Raw genomic sequence first — 23,698 nt, 5'->3', positions numbered from 1 at the left:
GAGAGAGTGTGTGTGAGTGTGTGTGATGGAGAGAGTGTGTGTGAGCGAGAGTGTGTGTGAGCGAGAGTGTGTGAGCGAGAGTGTGTGAGAGTGTGTGAGTGAGAGTGTGTGTGAGAGTGTGTGTGATGGAGAGAGTGTGTGAGAGTGTGTGTGATGGAGAGAGTGTGTGTGAGCGAGAGTGTGTGTGAGCGAGAGTGTGTGTGAGCGAGAGTGTGTGTGTGAGTGTGTGTGATGGAGAGAGTGTGTGTGATAGAGAGAGTGTGTGTGATGGAGAGCGTGTGTGTGATGGAGAGAGTGTGTGTGAGCGAGAGTGTGTGTGAGTGTGTGTGACGGAGAGAGTGTGTGTGATGGAGAGAGTGTGTGTGATGGAGAGTGTGTGTGTGATGGAGAGAGTGTGTGTGATGGAGAGAGTGTGTGTGAGCGAGAGTGTGTGTGAGCGAGAGAGTGTGTGTGAGTGTGTGTGATGGAGAGAGAGTGTGTGTGAGCGAGAGTGTGTGTGAGCGAGAGTGTGTGAGCGAGAGTGTGTGAGAGTGTGTGAGTGAGAGTGTGTGTGAGAGTGTGTGTGATGGAGAGAGTGTGTGAGAGTGTGTGTGATGGAGAGAGTGTGTGTGAGCGAGAGTGTGTGTGAGCGAGAGTGTGTGTGTGAGTGTGTGTGATGGAGAGAGTGTGTGTGATAGAGAGAGTGTGTGTGATGGAGAGCGTGTGTGTGATGGAGAGAGTGTGTGTGAGCGAGAGTGTGTGTGAGTGTGTGTGACGGAGAGAGTGTGTGTGATGGAGAGAGTGTGTGTGATGGAGAGTGTGTGTGTGATGGAGAGAGTGTGTGTGATGGAGAGAGTGTGTGTGAGCGAGAGTGTGTGTGAGCGAGAGAGTGTGTGTGAGTGTGTGTGATGGAGAGAGAGTGTGTGATGGAGAGAGTGTGTGTGATGGAGAGAGTGTGTGTGAGCGAGAGTGTGTGTGAGCGATAGTGTGTGAGTGAGAGTGTGTGTGAGAGTGTGTGTGATGGAGAGAGTGTGTGAGAGTGTGTGTGATGGAGAGAGTGTGTGTGAGCGAGAGTGTGTGTGAGCGAGAGTGTGTGAGAGTGTGTGTGAGCAAGAATGTGTGTGAGCGAGAGTGTGTGAGCGAGAGTGTGTGTGAGTGTGTGTGAGAGAGTGTGTGTGATGGAGAGAGTGTGTGTGAGCGAGAGTGTGTGAGTGAGAGTGTGTGTGAGTGTGTGTGACGGAGAGAGTGTGTGTGATGGAGAGAGTGTGTGTGATGGAGAGCGTGTGTGTGATGGAGAGAGTGTGTGTGATGGAGAGAGTGTGTGTGAGCGAGAGTGTGTAAGTGAGAGTGTGTGTGAGTGTGTGTGATGGAGAGAGTGTGTGTGATGGAGAGAGTGTGTGTGATGGAGAGCGTGTGTGTGAGCGAGAGTGTGTGTGAGCGAGAGTGTGTGAGTGAGAGTGTGTGTGAGAGTGTGTGTGATGGAGAGAGTGTGTGAGAGTGTGTGTGATGGAGAGAGTGTGTGTGAGCGAGAGTGTGTGTGAGCGAGAGTGTGTGAGCGAGAGTGTGTGAGAGTGTGTGAGTGAGAGTGTGTGTGATGGAGAGAGTGTGTGAGAGTGTGTGTGATGGAGAGAGTGTGTGAGCGAGAGTGTGTGTGAGCGAGAGTGTGTGAGAGTGTGTGTGAGCGAGAATGTGTGTGAGCGAGAGTGTGTGAGCGAGAGTGTGTGTGAGTGTGTGTGATGGAGAGAGTGTGTGTGAGCGAGAGTGTGTGTGAGCGAGAGTATGTGTGAGTGTGTGTGACGGAGAGAGTGTGTGTGAGCGAGAGTGTGTGAGCGAGAGTGTGTGTGAGTGTGTGTGACGGAGAGAGTGTGTGTGATGGAGAGAGTGTGTGTGAGCGAGAGTGTGTGTGTGAGTGTGTGTGATGGAGAGAGTGTGTGTGATAGAGAGAGTGTGTGTAATGGAGAGAGTGTGTGTGATGGAGAGAGTGTGTGTGAGCGAGAGTGTGTGAGCGAGAGTGTGTGTGAGTGTGTGTGTGTGATGGAGAGAGTGTGTGTGAGCGAGAGTGTGTGTGAGCGAGAGTGTGTGTGAGTGTGTGTGATGGAGAGAGTGTGTGTGAGCGAGAGTGTGTGAGCGAGAGTGTGTGTGAGTGTGTGTGACGGAGAGAGTGTGTGTGATGGAGAGAGTGTGTGTGAGCGAGAGTGTGTGTGTGAGTGTGTGTGATGGAGAGAGTGTGTGTGATAGAGAGAGTGTGTGTAATGGAGAGAGTGTGTGTGATGGAGAGAGTGTGTGTGAGCGAGAGAGTGTGTGAGCGAGAGTGTGTGAGCGAGAGTGTGTGTGAGTGTGTGTGTGTGATGGAGAGAGTGTGTGTGAGCGAGAGTGTGTGTGAGCGAGAGAGTGTGTGAGTGTGTGTGATGGAGAGAGTGTGTGTGATGGAGAGAGTGTGTGTGAGCGAGAGTGTGTGTGAGCGAGAGTGTGTGAGCGAGAGTGTGTGAGAGTGTGTGAGTGAGAGTGTGTGTGAGAGTGTGTGTGATGGAGAGAGTGTGTGAGAGTGTGTGTGATGGAGAGAGTGTGTGTGAGCGAGAGTGTGTGTGAGCGAGAGTGTGTGTGAGCGAGAGTGTGTGTGTGAGTGTGTGTGATGGAGAGAGTGTGTGTGATAGAGAGAGTGTGTGTGATGGAGAGCGTGTGTGTGATGGAGAGAGTGTGTGTGAGCGAGAGTGTGTGTGAGTGTGTGAGTGAGAGTGTGTGTGAGAGTGTGTGTGATGGAGAGAGTGTGTGTGTGAGTGTGTGTGATGGAGAGAGTGTGTGTGATAGAGAGAGTGTGTGTGATGGAGAGCGTGTGTGTGATGGAGAGAGTGTGTGTGAGCGAGAGTGTGTGTGAGTGTGTGTGACGGAGAGAGTGTGTGTGATGGAGAGAGTGTGTGTGATGGAGAGAGTGTGTGTGAGCGAGAGTGTGTGTGAGCGAGAGAGTGTGTGTGAGTGTGTGTGATGGAGAGAGAGTGTGTGATGGAGAGAGTGTGTGTGATGGAGAGAGTGTGTGTGAGCGAGAGTGTGTGTGAGCGATAGTGTGTGAGCGAGAGTGTGTGAGAGTGTGTGAGTGAGAGTGTGTGTGAGAGTGTGTGTGATGGAGAGAGTGTGTGAGAGTGTGTGTGATGGAGAGAGTGTGTGTGAGCGAGAGTGTGTGTGAGCGAGAGTGTGTGAGAGTGTGTGTGAGCGAGAATGTGTGTGAGCGAGAGTGTGTGAGCGAGAGTGTGTGTGAGTGTGTGTGAGAGAGTGTGTGTGATGGAGAGAGTGTGTGTGAGCGAGAGTGTGTGAGTGAGAGTGTGTGAGAGTGTGTGTGAGCGAAAATGTGTGTGAGCGAGAGTGTGTGAGCGAGAGTGTGTGTGAGTGTGTGTGAGAGAGTGTGTGTGATGGAGAGAGTGTGTGTGAGCGAGAGTGTGTGAGTGAGAGTGTGTGTGAGTGTGTGTGACGGAGAGAGTGTGTGTGATGGAGAGAGTGTGTGTGATGGAGAGCGTGTGTGTGATGGAGAGAGTGTGTGTGATGGAGAGTGTGTGTGAGCGAGAGTGTGTGTGAGCGAGAGAGTGTGTGTGAGTGTGTGTGACGGAGAGAGTGTGTGTGATGGAGAGAGTGTGTGTGATGGAGAGCGTGTGTGTGATGGAGAGAGTGTGTGTGATGGAGAGTGTGTGTGAGCGAGAGTGTGTGTGAGCGAGAGAGTGTGTGTGAGTGTGTGTGATGGAGAGAGTGTGTGTGATGGAGAGAGTGTGTGTGATGGAGAGAGTGTGTGTGAGCGAGAGTGTGTGTGAGCGAGAGTGTGTGTGATGGAGAGAGTGTGTGTGATGGAGAGAGTGTGTGTGAGCGAGAGTGTGTGAGAGTGTGTGTGAGCGAGAGTGTGTGTGAGCGAGAGTGTGTGTGATGGAGAGAGTGTGTGTGAAAGAGAGAGGGAGAGTGTGTGAGAGGGAGAGTGTGTGTGAGGGAGAGTGTGTGATGGAGAGAGTGTGTGTGATGGAGAGAGTGTGTGTGAGCGAGAGTGTGTGTGAGCGAGACTGTGTGTGATGGAGAGAGTGTGTGTGAGCGAGAGTGTGAGCGAGAGTGTGTGAGAGTGTGTGTGATATAGAGAGTGTGTGAGAGGGAGAGTGTGTGTGAGCGAGAGTGTGTGTGATGGAGAGAGTGTGTGTGAAAGAGAGAGAGAGAGTGTGTGAGAGGGAGAGTGTGTGTGAGCGAGAGTGTGTGTGATGGAGAGAGTGTGTGTGAAAGAGAGAGAGAGAGTGTGTGAGAGGGAGAGTGTGTGTGAGCGAGAGTGTGTGTGATGGAGAGAGTGTGTGTGATGGAGAGAGTGTGTGTGAGCGAGAGAGTGTGTGAGCGAGAGTGTGTGTGAGCGAGAGTGTGTGTGAGCGAGAGTGTGTGTGAGTGTGTGTGTGTGTGTGAGCGAGAGTGTGTGTGAGCGAGAGTGTGTGTGAGTGTGTGTGTGTGAGCGAGAGTGTGTGTGAGCGTGTGTGATGGAGAGAGTGTGTGTGAGCGTGAGTGTGTGTGAGCGAAAGTGTGTGAGAGTGTGTGTGATGGAGAGAGTGTGTGTGAAAGAGAGAGAGAGAGTGTGTGAGAGGGGGAGTGTGTTAGAGAGACAGAGAGAGTGTGTGTGTGAGAGAGTGTGTGAGAGTGTGTGTGATGGAGAGAGTGTGTGTGAAAGAGAGAGAGTGTGTGTGTGAGAGGGAGAGTGTGTGAGAGAGACAGAGAGAGTGTGTGTGTGAGAGAGAGAGAGAGAGAGAGTGTGTGAGAGAGAGAGAGAGTGTGTGTGTGTGAGACAGAGTGCGTGTGTGTGAGAGAGAGAGTGTGAGAGAGAGAGAGTGCGTGAGCGAGAGTGTGTGAGAGAGAGAGAGTGTGTGAGCGAGAGTGTGTGAGAGAGAGAGAGAGTGTGAGTGAGTGTGTGTGTGTGAGAGTGTGTGTTTTTTACTCCCTTTAGAATTAGGAGCAGGAGTCGGCCATTCGGCCCCTCGAGCCCGCTCCACCATCCAATCAGATCACGGCTGATCTTCCACCTCAACTCCACTTCCCCGCCCGATCCCTCGATTCCCCTCGAGTCCAAAAATCTACCGACCTCAACCCTGAATATACTCAGCGACTGAGCCCCCACAGCCCTCTGGGGCAGAGAGTTCCAATGACTCACCCCCCTCCGAGTGAAGAGATTCCTCCTCATCTCAGTCCTAAATGTCCGAGCCCTTATCCTGAGACTGTGTGACCCCTGGTTCTAGACTCCCCAGCCCCGGGGGGGAAACACCCTCCCTGTATCTACCCTGCCGAGCTCTGTAAGAATGTAGCTTGCTGTACCTGCAGGTTAACTTTCAGCGACTGGTGTACAAGGACGCCCAGGTCCCTCTGAACACCAACATTTCCCAATCTCTCAAAAGTAGAAATATAGAAACATAGAAAATAGGTGCAGGAGCAGGCCATTCGGCCCTTCGAGCCTGCACCGCCATTCAATAAGATCATGGCTGATCATTCCCTCAGTACCCCATTCCTGCTTTCTCTCCATACCCCTTGATCCCTTTAGCCGTAAGGGCCACATCTAACTCCCTCTTGAATATATCTAACGAACTGGCCCCAACAACTCTCTGTGGTAGAGAATTCCACAGGTTCACAATTCTCTGAGTGAAGAAGTTTCTCCTCATCTCGGTCCTAAATGGCTTCCCCCTTATCCTTAGACTGTGTCCCCTGGTTCTGGACTTCCCCAACATTGGGAACACTCTTCCTGTATCTAACCTGTCCAAACCCGTCAGAATTTTATATGTTTCTATGAGATCCCCTCTCATCATTCTAAACTCCAGTGGATATAAACCCAGTCGATCCAGTCTCACCTCATATGTCAGTCCCACCATCCCGGGAATCAGTCTGGTGAACCTTCGCTGCACTCCCTCAATAGCAAGAATGTCCTTCCTCAGATTAGGAGACCAAAACTGAACACAATATTCCAGGTGTGGCCTCACCAAGGCCCTGTACAACTGCAGTAAGACCTCCCTGCTCCTATACTCAAATCCTCTCGCTATGAAGGCCAACATGCCATTTGCCTTCTTCACCGCCTGCTGTACCTGCATGGCCAACTTTCAATGACTGATGTACCATGACACCCAGGTCTCGTTGCACCTCCCCTTTTCCTAATCTGCCGCCATTCAGATAATATTCTGCCTTCGTGTTTTTGCCCCCAAAGTGGATAACCTCACATTTATCCACATTATACTGCATCTGCCATGCATTTGCCCACTCGCCTAACCTGTCCAAGTCACCCTGCAGCCTCTTAGCATCCTCCTCACAGCTCACACCGCCACCCAGCTTAGTGTCATCTGCAAACTCTGCTTTTCTTCTCAGAACTGTTCAACATCAAGCTGAGCGAGCGGGTGTCGCAGGGGCTGAATGGGAACCTGTATTTCTCCAACCTTTTGGTGACGGACAGTCTCGAAGATTACACCTGCTACGCTCAGATCCCTGGAACCAGGACCATCATCCAGAAAGAGCCCATTGCTCTCAAAGTCAGGCCCTGTGAGTAGCGACTCTGAGCCTGTAACACAAGAAGCTGAGAATTAGGAGACGCAGGAGGCCATTCAGCCCCTCGAGCCTGTTACATTAGGAACAGGAGGAGGCCGTTCAGCCCCTCGAGCCTGTTACATTAGGGACAGGAGGAGGCCGTTCAGCCCCTCGAGCCTGTTACATTAGGGACAGGAGGAGGCCGTTCAGCCCCTCGAGCCTGTTACATTAGGGACAGAAGGAGGCCGTTCAGCCCCTCGAGCCTGTTACATTAGGGACAGGAGGAGGCCGTTCAGCCCCTCGAGCCTGTTACATTAGGGACAGGAGGAGGCCGTTCAGCCCCTCGAGCCTGTTACATTAGGGACAGGAGGAGGCCGTTCAGCCCCTCGAGCCTGTTACATTAGGAATCAACCTAGTGAACCTTCGTTGCTTTGCCTGTAAGGCAGCTATATCCTTCCTTCGAGGAGACCAGAACTGTACACAGTACTCCAGATGTTGGCCTCACCAATACCACAGATTTACAACCCTCTGAGAGAAGAAATTCCTCCTCATCTCAGTTTTAAATGGGCGGCCCCTTATTCTAAGACCATGCCCCCTAGTTCCAGTCCTCAACATATCCAATTGAGAACAACCCGTATATATATATAGCAGCATTAACGTCGGAAAACGTTGCAAGTCGCTTCGCAGGAGCATAAATCAGACAGAATTTGACACCGAGCCATGTAAGGCAGATGAGAGAGATGTTTTAAGGAGTTTAAGAACAGTACTGAGGGAGTACCGCACTGTCGGAGGGGCAGTACTGAGGGAGCGCAGCACTGTCGGAGGGGCAGTACTGAGGGAGCCCTGCACTGTCGGAGGGGCGGTACTGAGGGAGCTCCGCACTGTCGGAGGGGCGGTACTGAGGGAGTGCTGCACTGTCGGAGGGGCGGTACTGAGGGAGCCCCGCACTGTCGGAGGGGCAGTACTGAGGGAGTGCCGCACTGTCGGAGGGGCGGTACTGAGGGAGCGCCGCACTGTCGGAGGGGCGGTACTGAGGGAGCGCCGCACTGTCGGAGGGGCAGTACTGAGGGAGTGCCGCACTGTCGGAGGGGCAGTACTGAGGGAGTGCCGCACTGTCGGAGGGGCAGTACTGAGGGAGCACTGCACTGTCGGAGGGGCGGTAGGGAGCACCGCACTGTCGGAGGGGCGGTACTGAGGGAGTGCCGCACTGTCGGAGGGTCAGTACTGAGGGAGTGCCGCACTGTCGGAGGGGCAGTACTGAGGGAGTGCCGCACTGTCGGAGGGGCGGTACTGAGGGAGCCCCGCACTGTCGGAGGGGCAGTACTGAGGGAGTGCCGCACTGTCGGAGGGGCAGTACTGAGGGAGCGCCGCACTGTCGGAGGGGCTGTATTTCGGACGAGACGTTAAACCGAGGCCCCGTCTGCCCTCTCGGGTGGATGTAAAAGATCCCGGGGCCACTATTGGAAGAAGAGCAGGGGGAGTTCTCCCCGGGGTCCTGGGGCCAATATTTATCCCTCGACCAACATCACTAAAACAGACGCTCCGGGTCATTATCACATCGCTGTGTGTGGGAGCTTGCTGTGCGCAGACTGGCGTTTCCCACAATACAGCAGTGAGCGCCCTCCGATAGTACGCCATTGGCCGTGAGGCGCTTTGGGACGGTCCGGTGGCCGTGAAAGGCTCTATATAAATGCAATTCTGTCTTGCATTTGTGTTCGAGGCTCACGCGATCCCCGGCTGCGCTTACGTTCCTGGGACGCGCGAGCCCGCACGCTCTGAACCTCGGTACCTTCGGGAGACATTTGTCGGTCGGGAGGCTGCAGATTGCGGGCCAGCTGTCTGAAGGCAAGCTCCGGATGTTGGAATTGCTGGAGAATGGTGCCCTCTGCTGTTCGATCGCGAGCTGTGCGTGCTGCCAGGGCTGACTCCGTTTTTCTCTCTCTCCCTCCCTCTCCCTCTCCCCCCCGTCCCTCTTACAGCGAACTCCGTGAAGTTCCGCAAACCGCGGCTGTTGCAACCGAGTGGACAGAGCAGCACCAGGCTGGCTCTGCGAGGCCGGGCCCTGTCCCTGGAATGTATTGCCGAGGGGCTGTGAGTATCGGGGGAGGAAGTTCGACGGGATAGAAACACAGAAAATAGGTGCAGGAGCAGGCCATTCGGCCCTTCGAGCCTGCACCACCATTCAATATGATCATGGCTGATCATTCCCTCAGTACCCCATTCCTGCTTTCTCTCCATACCCCTTGATCCCTTTAGCCGTAAGGGCCACATCTAACTCCCTTTTGAATATATCTAACGAACTGGCCCCAACAACTCTCTGTGGTAGAGAATTCCACAGGTTCACAATTCTCTGGGTGAAGAAGTTTCTCCTCATCTCGGTCCTAAATGGCTTACCCCTTATCCTTAGACTGTGAGCCCTGGTTCTGGACTTCCCCAACATCGGGAACATTCTTCCTGCATCTAACCTGTCCAGTCCCGTCAGAATTTTATATGTTTCTATGAGATCCCCTCTCATCCTTCTAAATTCCAGTGAATACAGGCCCAGTCGATCCAGTCTTTCTTCATATGTCAGCCCTGCCATCCCGGGAATCAGTCTGGTGAACCTTCGCTGCACTCCCTCAATAGCAAGAACGTCCTTCCTCAGGTTAGGAGACCAAAACTGAACACAATATTCCAGGTGTGGCCTCACCAAGGCCCTGTACAACTGCAGTAAGACCTCCCTGCTCCTGTACTCAAATCCTCTCGCTATGAAGGCCAACATGCCATTTGCTTTCTTCACCGCCTGCTGTACCTGCATGCCAACTTTCAAAGACTGATGTACCATGACACCCAGGTCTCGTTGCACCTCTCCTTTTCCTAATCTGTCACCATTCAGATAATATTCTGTTTTCATGTTTTTTCCCCCAAAGTGGATAACCTCACATTTATCCACATTATACTGCATCTGCCTAAGATGGGGAGAGGAGGAGAGAGAGGGACAGAGGGGAGAGGGAGGGCAGAGAGAGAGAGATGGAGATAACATAAGAACATCAGAAACAGGAGCAGGAGTCGGCCATTCGGCCCCTCGAGCCCGCTCCGCCATCCAATAAGATCGCGGCTGATCCGATCTTGGGCTCAGCTCCACTTCCCCGCCCGCCCCTTCACTCCCTTATCGCTCAAAAATCTGTCTCTCTCCCCCTTAAATATATTCAATGACCCAGCCCCCCCACAGCTCTCTGGGGCAGAGAATTCCACAGATTCACCAGAAGAAATTCCTCCTCATCTCCGTCCTAAATGGGCGGCCCCTTATTCTGAGACTATGTGCCCCCTAGTTCTAGATTCCCCCACGAGGGGGAAACATCCTCTCTGCATCCACCCTGTCCAGCCCCCTCAGAATCTGATACATTTCAATAAGATCACGTCTCATTCTTCTAAACTCCAATGGGTACAGGCCCAACCTGCTCAACCTTTCCTCATAAGGCAACCCCCTCATCCCCGGAATCAACCGAGTGAACCTTCTCTGAACTGCCTCCAATGCAAGTATATCCCTCCTTAAATACGGCGACCAGAACAGCACGCAGTACTCCAGGTGTGGCCTCACCAATACCCTGTATAACTGGAGCAAGACTTCCCTGCTTTTATACTCCATCCCCCTTTGCAATAAAGGCCAAGATACCATTGGCCCTTCCTGATTGCAGCCTGGGAGGACGAGAGAGGTGTTCCAATACATGGAAACGTACAGCACACAAGCGAGAGTCTAACCACCGCCCCCTTGACACTCAACGACATTCCCATCACCGAATCCCCCCACCATCAACATCCTGGGGGTCACCATTGACCAGAAACTTCACTGGACCAGACACATAAATACTGTGGCCACAAGAGCGGGTCAGAGGCTGGGTATTCTGCGGCCAGTGTCTCACCTCCTGACTCCCCAAAGTCTCTCCACCATCGACAAGCCACAAGTCAGGAGTGTGAGGGAACACTCCCCACTTGCCGGGATGGTGCAGCTCCAACAAACACTCGAGACGCTCGACACCATCCAGGACAAAGCAGCCCCGCTCGATGGGTCACGCTCCCCACCGCCTCCAACACTCACTCCCTCCACCACCTCCAACACTCACTCCCTCCACCACCTCCAACACTCACTCCCTCCACCACCTCCAACACTCACTCCCTCCACCACCTCCAACACTCACTCCCTCCACCACCTCCGACACTCACTCCCTCCACCGCCTCCGACACTCACTCCCTCCACCGCCTCCGACACTCACTCCCTCCACCGCCTCCGACACTCACTCCCTCCACCACCTCCGACACTCACTCCCTCCACCACCTCCGACACTCACTCCCTCCACCACCTCCGACACTCACTCCCTCCACCACCTCCGACACTCACTCCCTCCACCACCTCCAACACTCACTCCCTCCACCACCGCCAACACTCACTCCCTCCACCACCTCCAACACTCACTCCCTCCACCACCTCCAACACTCACTCCTTCCACCACCTTCAACACTCACTCCCTCCACCACCTCCAACACTCACTCCCTCCACCACCTCCAACACTCACTCCCTCCACCGCCTCCAACACTCACTCCCTCCACCACCTCCAACACTCACTCCCTCCACCGCCTCCAACACTCACTCCCTCCACCACCTCCAACACTCACTCCCTCCACCACCTCCAACACTCACTCCCTCCACCACCTCCAACACTCACTCCCTCCACCACCTCCAACACTCACTCCCTCCACCACCTCCAACACTCACTCCCTCCACCACCTCCAACACTCACTCCCTCCACCACCTCCAACACTCACTCCCTCCACCACCTCCAACACTCACTCCCTCCACCACCTCCAACACTCACTCCCTCCACCACCTCCAACACTCACTCCCTCCACCACCTCCAACACTCACTCCCTCCACCACCTCCAACACTCACTCCCTCCACCACCTTCAACACTCACTCCCTCCACCACCTCCAACACTCACTCCCTCCACCACCTCCATCACTCACTCCCTCCACCACCTCCAACACTCACTCCCTCCACCACCGGCGCACCGTGGCTGCAGTGTGCACCGTCCACAAGATGCACCGCGGCAACTCGCCAAGGCTTCTTCGGCAGCACCTCCCAAACCCGCGACCTCTACCCGCCTCGAAGGTCAAGGGCAGCAGGTCCATGGGAACACCACCCCCTCCACGTTCCCCTCCCAGTCACACACACACCATCCCTCGACTTGGGAATATATCGGCCGTTCCTCCATCGTCGCTGGGTCCCAATCCTGGTACTCCCTCCTAACAGTACTGCCCCTCCGACAGTGCGGCGTTTCCTCATTACTGCCCCTCTGACTGTACTGCACTCCCTCAGTACCGCCCCTCTGACAGTGCTGCACTCCCTCAGTACTGCCCCTCCGACAGTGCGGCGCTCCCTCAGTACTGCCCCTCCGACAGTGCGGCGCTCCCTCAGTACTGCCCCTCTGACAGTGCGGGACTCCCTCAGTACTGCCCCTCCGACAGTGCGACGCTCCCTCAGTACCGCCCCTCCGACAGTGCGGCACTCCCTCAGTACCGCCCCTCTGACAGTGCGGCGCTCCCTCAGTACCGCCCCTCTGACAGTGCTGCACTCCCTCAGTACTGCCCCTCCGACAGTGCGGCGCTCCCTCAGTACTGCCCCTCTGACAGTGCTGCACTCCCTCAGTACTGCCCCTCCGACAGTGCGGCGCTTCCTCAGTACTGCCCCTCCGACAGTGCGGCGCTCCCTCAGTACTGCCCCTCCGACAGTGCTGCACTCCCTCAGTACTGCCCCTCCGACAGTGCTGCACTCCCTCAGTACTGCCCCTCCGACAGTGCGGCGCTCCCTCAGTACCGCCCCTCCGACAGTGCGGAGCTCCCTCAGTACTGCCCCTCCGACAGTGCGGGGCTCCCTCAGTACTGCCCCTCCGACAGTGCGACGCTCCCTCAGTACCGCCCCTCCGACAGTGCGGCACTCCCTCAGTACTGCCCCTCCGACAGTGCGGCGCTCCCTCAGTACCGCCCCTCCGACAGTGCGGCACTCCCTCAGTACTGCCCCTCCGACAGTGCTGCACTCCCTCAGTACTGCCCCTGCGACAGTGCGGGGCTCCCTCAGTACTGCCCCTCCGACAGTGCAGCACTCCCTCAGTACCGCCCCTCCGACAGTGCGGCACTCCCTCAGTACTGCCCCTCCGACAGTGCGGCGCTCCCTCAGTACCGCCCCTCCGACAGTGCGGCACTCCCTCAGTACTGCCCCTCCGACAGTGCTGCACTCCCTCAGTACTGCCCCTCCGACAGTGCGGGGCTCCCTCAGTACTGCCCCTCCGACAGTGCAGCACTCCCTCAGTACCGCCCCTCCGACAGTGCGGCACTCCCTCAGTACTGCCCCTCCGACAGTGCGGAGCTCCCTCAGTACTGCCCCTCCGACAGTGCTGCACTCCCTCAGTACTGCCCCTCCGACAGTGCGGGGCTCCCTCAGTACTGCCCCTCCGACAGTGCAGCACTCCCTCAGTACCGCCCCTCCGACAGTGCGGCACTCCCTCAGTACTGCCCCTCCGACAGTGCGGAGCTCCCTCAGTACTGCCCCTCCGACAGTGCGGCACTCCCTCAGTACTGCCCCTCCGACAGTGCAGCACTCCCTCAGTACCGCCCCTCCGACAGTGCCGCACTCCCTCAGTACCGCCCCTCCGACAGTGCGGAGCTCCCTCAGTACTGCCCCTCCGACAGTGCGGCGCTCCCTCAGTACTGCCCCTCCGACAGTGCGGGGCTCCCTCAGTACCGCCCCTCCGACAGTGCGGAGCTCCCTCAGTACCGCCCCTCCGACAGTGCGGCACTCCCTCAGTACCGCCCCTCCGACAGTGCAGCGCTCCCTCAGTACTGCCCCTCCGACAGTGCGGGGCTCCCTCAGTACTGCCCCTCTGACAGTGCTGCAGTCCCTCAGTACTGCCCCTCCGACAGTGCTGCACTCCCTCAGTACTGCCCCTCCGACAGTGCTGCACTCCCTCAGTACTGCCCCTCCGACAGTACTGCACTCCCTCAGTACCGCCCCTCTGACAGTGCTGCAGTCCCTCAGTACTGCCCCTCCGACAGTGCTGCACTCCCTCAGTACTGCCCCTCCGACAGTGCTGCACTCCCTCAGTACTGCCCCTCCGACAGTGCTGCACTCCCTCAGTACTGCCCCTCCGACAGTGCGGGGCTCCCTCAGTACTGCCCCTCCGACAGTGCAGCACTCCCTCAGTACCGCCCCTCCGACAGTGCGGCACTCCCTCAGTACTGCCCCTCCGACAGTGCGGAGCTCCCTCAGTACTGCCCCTCCGACAGTGCGGGGCTCCCTCAGTACCGCCCCTCCGACAGTGCGGGGCTCCCTCAGTACTGCCCCTCCGACAGTGCGGAGCTCCCTCAGTACTGCCCCTCCGACAGTGCGGAGCTCCCTCAGTACAGCCCCTCCGACAGTGCGGCACTCCCTCAGTACTGCCCCTCCGACAGTGCGGCGCTCCCTCAGTACTGCCCCTCCGACAGTGCGGCGCTCCCTCAGTACTGCCCCTCCGACAGTGCGGCACTCCCTAAGTACCGCCCCTCCGACAGTGCGGGGCTCCCTCAGTACCGCCCCTCCGACAGTGCGGCACTCCCTAAGTACCGCCCCTCCGACAGTGCTGCACTCCCTCAGTACTGCCCCTCCAACAGTGCAGCACCCCCTCAGTACTGCCCCTCCGACTGTGCAGCACCCCCTCAGTAATGCACCTCCGACAGTGCGGCACTCCCTCAGTACCGCCCCTCCGACAGTGCGGCGCTCCCTCAGTACCGCCCCTCCGACAGTGCTGCACTCCCTCAGTACCGCCCCTCCAAAAGTGCGGCTCTCCCTCAGTACCGCCCCTCCGACAGTGCAGCACTCCCTCAGTACCTCCCCTCCGACAGTACTGCACTCCCTCAGTACTGCCCCTCCGACAGTACGGCGCTCCCTCAGTACTGCCCCGCCGACAGTGCGGCGCTCCCTCAGTACTGCCCCTCCGACAGTGCGGCGCTCCCTCAGTACTGCCCCTCCGACTGTGCGGGGCTCCCTCAGTACTGGCCCCAGGAGGAGTGTTGGGCCTGGATTACGGGGCTCGAGCCACTAATAAGCAGCTTTCAGGTTTGCCGTGTCTCTCAAGCCCTTGTGTCCATCGTTTGTTCCCCAGCCCGACGCCCACGGTACACTGGGAGAGAATGGATGGGAACTTGCCGCGCGAGCGAGTCAGCTACGAGGACTTCAACAAGACCCTGAAGATCCGGGACGTGATCGAGGACGATGACGGAGAATACCGGTGTGTGGTGAGAAACAAGCAGGGCCAGGTCAAACACATCTACAGTGTGTCTGTCGAAGGTAGGTCTGCAGCTCGCCCTCTGACCCCCAGCTCACCCTCTGACCCCCAGTTCGCCCTCTGACCCCCAGCTCAACCTCTGACCCCCAGCTCACCCCCTGACCCCCAGCTCGCCCTCTGACCCCCAGCTCAACCCCTGACCCCCAGCTCGCCCTCTGACCCCCAGCTCGACACCTGACCCCCAGCTCGCCCTCTGACCCCCAGCTCAACCCCTGACCCCCAGCTCGCCCTCTGACCCCCAGCTCGACACCTGACCCCCAGCTCAACCTCTGACCCCCAGCTCACCCCCTGACCCCCAGCTCGCCCTCTGACCCCCAGCTCAACTCCTGACCCCCAGCTCGCCCTCTGACCCCCAGCTCAACCTCTGACCCCCAGTTCACCCCCTGACCCCCAGCTTAACTCCTGACCCCCAGCTCAACCTCTGACCCCCAGCTCAACCTCTGACCCCCAGCTCACCCCCTGACCCCCAGCTCACCCCCTGACCCCCAGCTCGACACCTGACCCCCAGCTCGACACCTGACCCCCAGCTCAACCTCTGACCCCCAGCTCAACTCCTGACCCCCAGCTCAACCTCTGACCCCCAGCTCAACCCCTGACCCCCAGCTCGACACCTGACCCCCAGCTCGCCCTCTGACCCCCAGCTCACCTCCTGACCCCCAGCTTAACTCCTGACCCCCAGCTCACCCCCTGACCCCCAGCTCAACCTCTGACCCCAGCTTAACTCCTGACCCCCAGCTCAACCTCTGACCCCCAGCTTAACTCCTGATCCCCAGCTCAACCTCTGACCCCCAGCTCAACCTCTGACCCCAGCTTAACTCCTGACCCCCCAGCTCAACCTCTGACCCCCAGCTCACCCCCTGACCCCCAGCTCAACCTCTGACCCCCAGCTTAACTCCTGACCCCCAGCTCACCCCCTGACCCCAGCTCAACCTCTGGCCCCAGCTCAACCTCTGACCTCCAGCTCACCCCCTGACCCCCAGCTCACCCCCTGACCCCCAGCTCGACACCTGACCCCCAGCTCGACACCTGACCCCCAGCTCACCCCCTGACCCCCAGCTCGACACCTGACCCCCAGCTCGACACCTGACCCCCAGCTCGACACCTGACCCCCAGCTCGACACCTGACCCCCAGCTCAACCCCTGACCCCCAGCTCACCTCCTGAACCCCAGCTTAACTCCTGACCCCAAGCTCGCCCTCTGACCTCCAGCTCAACCTCTGGCCCCAGCTCAACTCCTGACCCCCAGCTCGCCCTCTGACCCCCAGCTCGCCCTCTGACCCCCAGCTCAACCTCTGGCCCCAGCTTAACTCCTGACTCCCAGCTCAACCTCTGACCCCCAGATCACCTCCTGACCCCCAGCTTAACTCCTGACCCCCAGCTCACCCCCTGACCCCCAGCTCAACCTCTAACCCCAGCTTAACTCCTGACCCCCAGCTCAACCTCTGACCCCCAGCTTAACTCCTGATCCCCAGCTCAACCTCTGACCCCCAGCTCAACCTCTGACCCCAGCTTAACTCCTGACCCCCAGCTCAACCTCTGACCGCCAGCTCACCCCCTGACCCCCAGCTCAACCTCTGGCCCCAGCTCCACCTCTGACCCCCAGCTCACCCCCTGACCCCCAGCTCACCCCCTGACCCCCAGCTCGACACCTGACCCCAGCTCGACACCTGACCCCCAGCTCACCCCCTGACCCCCAGCTCGACACCTGACCCCCAGCTCGACACCTGAACCCCAGCTCGACACCTGACCCCCAGCTCAACCCCTGACCCCCAGCTCACCTTCTGACCCCCAGCTTAACTCCTGACCCCCAGCTCGCCCTCTGACCCCCAGCTCAACCTCTGGCCCCAGCTCAACTCCTGACCCCCAGCTCGCCCTCTGACCCCCAGCTCAACCTCTGACCCCAGCTCAACCTCTGGCCCCAGCTCAACTCCTGACCCCCAGCTCACCCTCTGACCCCCAGCTCAACCTCTGGTCCCATCTTAACTCCTGACTCCCAGCTCGCCCTCTGACCCCCAGCTCAACCTCTGGCCCCAGCTCAACTCCTGACCCCCAGCTCGCCCTCTGACCCCCAGCTCAACCTCTGATCCCAGCTCAACCTCTGACCCCAGCTCAACCTCTGGCCCCAGCTTAACTCCTGACCCCCAGCTCAACCTCTGACCCCCAGCTCAACCTCTGACCCCAGCTCAACTCCTGATCCCCAGCTCAACCTCTGACCCCTAACTCAACTCCTGACCCCCAGCTCAACCTCTGACCCCCAGCTCAACCTCTGACCCCTAACTCAACTCCTGATCCCCAGCTCAACCTCTGACCCCCAGCTCAACCTCTGACCCCTAACTCAACTCCTGACCCCCAGCTCAACCTCTGACCCCTAACTCAACTCCTGACCCCCAGCTCAACCTCTGACCCCTAACTCAACTCCTGACCCCCAGCTCAACCTCTGACCCCTAACTCAACTCCTGACCCCCAGCTCAACCTCTGACCCCCAGCTCACCCCCTGACCCCCAGCTCAACCTCTGACCCCCAGCTCAACCTCTGACCCCCAGCTTAACTCCTGACCCCCAGCTCACCCCCTGACCCCCAGCTCAACCTCTGGCCCCAGCTCAACCTCTGACCTCCAGCTCACCCCCTGACCCCCAGCTCACCCCCTGACCCCCAGCTCGACACCTGACCCCCAGCTCGACACCTGACCCCCAGCTCGACACCTGACCCCCAGCTCGACACCTGACCCCCAGCTCGACACCTGACCCCCAGCTCGACACCTGACCCCCAGCTCAACCCCTGACCCCCAGCTCACCTCCTGAACCCCAGCTTAACTCCTGACCCCAAGCTCGCCCTCTGACCTCCAGCTCAACCTCTGGCCCCAGCTCAACTCCTGACCCCCCAGCTCAACCTCTGACCCCCAGCTCACCCCCTGACCCCCAGCTCAACCTCTGACCCCCAGCTTAACTCCTGACCCCCAGCTCACCCCCTGACCCCCAGCTCAACCTCTGGCCCCAGCTCAACCTCTGACCTCCAGCTCACCCCCTGACCCCCAGCTCACCCCCTGACCCCCAGCTCGACACCTGACCCCCAGCTCGACACCTGACCCCCAGCTCACCACCTGACCCCCAGCTCACCCCCTGACCCCCAGCTCGACACCTGACCCCCAGCTCGACACCTGACCCCCAGCTCGACACCTGACCCCCAGCTCGACACCTGACCCCCAGCTCAACCCCTGACCCCCAGCTCACCTCCTGAACCCCAGCTTAACTCCTGACCCCAAGCTCGCCCTCTGACCTCCAGCTCAACCTCTGGCCCCAGCTCAACTCCTGACCCCCAGCTCGCCCTCTGACCCCCAGCTCGCCCTCTGACCCCCAGCTCAACCTCTGGCCCCAGCTTAACTCCTGACTCCCAGCTCAACCTCTGACCCCCAGATCACCTCCTGACCCCCAGCTTAACTCCTGACCCCCAGCTCACCCCCTGACCCCCAGCTCAACCTCTAACCCCAGCTTAACTCCTGACCCCCAGCTCAACCTCTGACCCCCAGCTTAACTCCTGATCCCCAGCTCAACCTCTGACCCCCAGCTCAACCTCTGACCCCAGCTTAACTCCTGACCCCCAGCTCAAGCTCTGACCGCCAGCTCACCCCCTGACCCCCAGCTCAACCTCTGGCCCCAGCTCCACCTCTGACCCCCAGCTCACCCCCTGACCCCCAGCTCACCCCCTGACCCCCAGCTCGACACCTGACCCCAGCTCGACACCTGACCCCCAGCTCACCCCCTGACCCCCAGCTCGACACCTGACCCCCAGCTCGACACCTGACCCCCAGCTCGACACCTGACCCCCAGCTCAACCCCTGACCCGCAGCTCACCTTCTGACCCCCAGCTTAACTCCTGACCCCCAGCTCGCCCTCTGACCCCCAGCTCAACCTCTGGCCCCAGCTCAACTCCTGACCCCCAGCTCGCCCTCTGACCCCCAGCTCAACCTCTGACCCCAGCTCAACCTCTGGCCCCAGCTCAACTCCTGACCCCCAGCTCACCCTCTGACCCCCAGCTCAACCTCTGGTCCCATCTTAACTCCTGACTCCCAGCTCGCCCTCTGACCCCCAGCTCAACCTCTGGCCCCAGCTCAACTCCTGACCCCCAGCTCGCCCTCTGACCCCCAGCTCAACCTCTGATCCCAGCTCAACCTCTGACCCCAGCTCAACCTCTGGCCCCAGCTTAACTCCTGACCCCCAGCTCAACCTCTGACCCCCAGCTCAACCTCTGACCCCAGCTCAACTCCTGATCCCCAGCTCAACCTCTGACCCCTAACTCAACTCCTGACCCCCAGCTCAACCTCTGACCCCCAGCTCAACCTCTGACCCCTAACTCAACTCCTGATCCCCAGCTCAACCTCTGACCCCCAGCTCAACCTCTGACCCCTAACTCAACTCCTGACCCCCAGCTCAACCTCTGACCCCTAACTCAACTCCTGACCCCCAGCTCAACCTCTGACCCCTAACTCAACTCCTGACCCCCAGCTCAACCTCTGACCCCTAACTCAACTCCTGACCCCCAGCTCAACCTCTGACCCCTAACTCAACTCCTGATCCCCAGCTCAACCTCTGACCCCCAGCTCAACCTCTGACCCCCAGCTCAACCTCTGACCCCCAGCTCAACTCCTGATCCCCAGCTCAACCTCTGACCCCCAGCTCAACCTCTGACCCCAGCTCAACTCCTGACCCCCAGCTCAACCCCTGACCCCCAGCTCACCCCTTGATGTCCCAGCTTGATACCTGACGCCCCAGCTCGCCCCCTTGACCCCCAGCTCGCCCCTTGACCCCCCCCAGCTCAACCCCTGACCCCCAGCTCGACACCTGACGCCCCAGCTCACCCCCTTGACCCCCAGCTCGCCCCTTGACCCCCCCCAGCTCAACCCCTGACCCCCAGCTCAACCCCTGACCCCCAGCTCGACACCTGATGTCCCAGCTCGCCCCCCGACCTCCAGCACATACCATTTGCTTTCTTAATTGCTTGCTGTATCCTTCTCCCCCATGTGTTTATCCAGTTTCCCCTGAAATGCATCGATACTATTGGCCTCGAGCCCTCCCTGTGGCAGCGAGTTCCACATTCTCACCGCTCTCTGGGTAAAGAGGTTTCTCCTGAATTCCCCATTGGGTTTATCAGTGACTGTCTGATATTGGTGGCCCCCGAGTTCTGGTCTCCCCCACAAGTGGGAACATCTTCTCTACGTCTACCCCATCGAACCCCCTTCATAATCTTACACCCCTCCATCAGCTCACCCCCTCAGCCTTCGCTTTGCTAGAGCCAAGATCCCCAGCCTGTTCAATCTGTCCCGATAGGTTGATCCTCCTGGTTCTGGTTCTTTGACGCCCTGCCTGTCTCTCTCCTCTCTCTGCAGCTGCCCCTTACTGGGTGACAAAGCCGGAAGACGGAATCTACGGCCCGGGGGAGAATGTGCGGCTGGATTGCGATGTTGACGCAAAGCCCAAAGCGGAAATCCGCTGGAAAGTGAACGGGGTGCTACTGAGCGGTGAGTGGCAGCGGGCGAGGGGAGTGACTGAGGGCGAGGGGAGTGACTGAGGGCGAGGGGAGTGACTGAGGGCGAGGGGAGTGACTGAGAGCGAGGGGAGTGACAGAGGGCGAGGGGAGTGACTGAGGGCGAGGGGAGTGACTGAGGGCGAGGAGAATGACAGAGGGCGAGGGGAGTGACTGAGGGCGATGGGAGTGACTGAGGGCGAGGGGAGTGACTGAGAGCGAGGGGAGTGACAGAGGGCGAGGGGAGTGACTGAGGGCGAGGGGAGTGACTGAGAATGAGGGGGAGCGGGTGAGGGGAGTGACTGAGGGCGAGGGGGAGCGGGCGAGGGGAGTGGCTGAGGGCGAGGGGAGTGACTGAGAGCGAGGGGAGTGACTGAGGGCGAGGGGAGTGACTGAGAGCGAGGGGGAGCGGGTGAGGGGAGTGACTGAGGGCGAGGGGAGTGACTGAGAGCGAGGGGGAGCGGGTGAGGGGAGTGACTGAGGGCGAGGGGAGTGACAGAGGGCGAGGGCAGTGACTGAGGGCGAGGGCAGTGACTGAGGGCGAGGGGAGTGACAGAGGGCGAGGGGAGGGACTGATGGCGATGGGAGTGACTGAGTGCGAGGGGAGTGACTGAGGGCGAGGGGAGTGACAGAGGGCGAGAGGAGTGACAGAGGGCGAGAGGAGTGATTGAGGGCGAGGGGAGTGACTGAGGGCGAGGGGAGTGACTGAGTGCGAGGGGAGTGACTGAGGGCGAGGGGAGTGACAGAGGGCGAGAGGAGTGATTGAGGGCGAGGGGAGTGACTGAGGGCGAGGGGAGTGATTGAGGGCGAGGGGAGTGACTGAGGGCGATGGGAGTGACTGAGAGCGATGGGAGTGACTGAGGGCGAGGGGAGTGACTGGGAGCGAGGGGGAGCGGGTGAGGGGAGTGACTGAGGGCGAGGGGAGTGACTGAGAGCGATGGGAGTGACTGAGGGCGAGGGGAGTGACTGAGAGCGAGGGGAGTGACTGAGGGCGAGGGGAGTGACTGAGAGCGAGGGGGAGCGGGTGAGGGGAGTGACTGAGGGCGAGGGGAGTGACTGAGGGCGAGGGGAGTGACTGAGAGCGAGGGGGAGCGGGTGAGGGGAGTGACTGAGGGCGAGGGGAGTGACTGAGAGCGAGGGGGAGCGGGTGAGGGGAGTGACTGAGGACGAGGGGAGTGACAGAGGGCGAGGGGAGTGACTGAGGGCGAGGGGAGTGACTGAGAGCGAGGGGAGTGACTGAGGGCGAGGGGAGTGACTGAGAGCGAGGGGGAGCGGGTGAGGGGAGTGACTGAGGGCGAGGGGAGTGACAGAGGGCGAGGGGAGTGACTGAGGGCGAGGGCAGTGACTGAGGGCGAGGGGAGTGACAGAGGGCGAGGGGAGTGACTGAGGGCGATGGGAGTGACTGAGTGCGAGGGGAGTGACTGAGGGCGAGGGGAGTGGCAGAGGGCGAGAGGAGTGATTGAGGGCGAGGGGAGTGACTGAGGGCGAGGGGAGTGACTGAGAGCGATGGGAGTGACTGAGGGCGAGGGGAGTGACTGAGAGCGAGGGGGAGCGGGTGAGGGGAGTGACTGAGGACGAGGGGAGTGACTGAGAGCGAGGGGAGTGACTGAGGGCGAGGGGAGTGACTGAGAGCGAGGGGAGTGACTGAGAGCGATGGGAGTGACTGAGGGCGAGGGGAGTGACTGAGAGCGATGGGAGTGACTGAGGGCGAGGGGAGTGACTGAGGGCGAGGGGAGTGACAGAGGGCGAGGGGAGTGACTGAGGGCGAGGGGAGTGACTGAGAGCGAGGGGAGTGACTGAGAGCGATGGGAGTGACTGAGGGCGAGGGGAGTGACTGAGAGCGAGGGGAGTGACTGAGGGCAAGGGGAGTGACTGAGAGCGAGGGGGAGCGGGTGAGGGTAGTGACTGAGGGCGAGGGGAGTGACTGAGGGCGAGGGGAGTGACTGAGAGTGAGGGAGAGCGGGTGAGGGGAGTGACTGAGGGCGAGGGGAGTGACTGAGAGCGAGGGGAGTGACTGAGGGCGAGGGCAGTGACTGAGGGCGAGGGGAGTGACAGAGGGCGAGAGGAGTGACTGAGGGCGAGGGGAGTGACAGAGGGCGAGGGGAGTGACTGAGGGCGAGGGGAGTGACTGAGGGCGAGGGGAGTGACTGAGAGCGAGGGGGAGCGGGTGAGGGGAGTGACTGAGAGCGAGGGGAGTGAGTGAGGACGAGGGGAGTGACTGAGGGTGAGGGGAGTGACTGAGAGCGAGGGGGAGCGGGTGAGGGGAGTGAGTGAGGGGCGTTCAGCGAGGGCCTGTAGTTTCCACCCTGCCTCGTGATTCCAGTTGTAGCTGCAGCCACCAGTTGCAGAGAGAAGTTTCATTAAACCGAGGCCCCGTCTGCCCTCTCGGGTGGATGTAAAAGATCCCGGGGCCACTATTGGAAGAAGAGCAGGGGGAGTTCTCCCCGGTGTCCTGGGGCCAATATTTATCCCTCGACCAACATCACTAAAACAGACGCTCCGGGTCATTATCACATCGCTGTGTGTGGGAGCTTGCTGTGCGCAAATTGGTGTTTCCCACAATACAACAGTGAGCGCCCTCCGATAGTACGCCATTGGCCGTGGGGCTTTGGGACGTCCCGGGGGGGAAGGGGCTGGAGAGAGGGGAGCCTCCATTTTTTCTTTCCTCCATTTGTTCTTTGATCCTTTCCTTCTTTCATTCTTTCTCTCCTGTCCTTTTTCTTCTTTTCTTTCCCCCACTCTCTCCCTCCTTTCCCCGTTTCCCTCTCTCCTTCCCTCCCCCCTTTCTCTCCCTCCTTTACCCCTCTCCCTCCCTTCCCTCTCTCTCTCCCTCCCCCCTCTCCCTCCCTTTCCCCTCTCCCTCCGTTACCTCTCTCCCTCCCCATCTCTCCCTCCCTTCCCTCTCTCCCTCCCTTCCCTCTCTCCCTCCCCCCTCTCTCCCTCGCTTCCTTCTTTCCCTCCGTTCCCTCTCTCCTTCCCTTCCCCATCTCACCCTCCCTTCCCCCTTTCGCTCCATTCCCTCTCTCCCTCCCTTCCCTCTCTCCCTCCCTCCCCCTCTCCCTCCCCCCCTTTCTCCCTCCCCCCTCTCCCTCTGTTCCCTCTCTCCCTCCTCCTTCTCTCCCTCCCCCCCTCTCTCCCTCCCTCCCTCTCTCCCCGTCTCTCCCTCCCTCTTCTCCCTCCCTCCCCCTCTCCCTCCCCCTCTCACTCCCCCCTCTCTCCCTCCTTTCCCCCTCTCCCTCCCCCTCTCTCACTCCCCCCTCTCTCCCTCCCGCCTCTCTCCCCCATCTCTCCCTCCCCCTCTCCCTCCCTCCCCCTCTCCCTCCCCCCCTCTCTCCCC

At 59.4% G+C, this 23,698-nt stretch overlaps 1 protein-coding gene across 1 annotated transcript in view; it reads left to right on the top strand.

The window, feature by feature from the left end:
* Positions 1-23,698, top strand: part of LOC139240472 (neural cell adhesion molecule L1-like) — a 127,436-nt gene that overhangs the window by 73,443 nt on the left and 30,295 nt on the right. Inside the window, exons 6-9 of the mRNA XM_070869008.1 lie at positions 6,331-6,501; positions 8,466-8,577; positions 14,660-14,844; positions 20,225-20,356. Coding sequence (XP_070725109.1) covers positions 6,331-6,501; positions 8,466-8,577; positions 14,660-14,844; positions 20,225-20,356 — 600 coding nt within the window. The remainder of the gene's footprint in view (positions 1-6,330; positions 6,502-8,465; positions 8,578-14,659; positions 14,845-20,224; positions 20,357-23,698) is intronic.

Source organism: Pristiophorus japonicus, chromosome 32, assembly GCF_044704955.1.
Source record: "Pristiophorus japonicus isolate sPriJap1 chromosome 32, sPriJap1.hap1, whole genome shotgun sequence".
Classification (NCBI taxonomy): Eukaryota; Metazoa; Chordata; class Chondrichthyes; family Pristiophoridae; genus Pristiophorus; species Pristiophorus japonicus.
The sequence above is the reverse complement of the archived record's forward strand: the minus strand, read 5'-3'. Positions and strand labels throughout refer to the sequence as shown.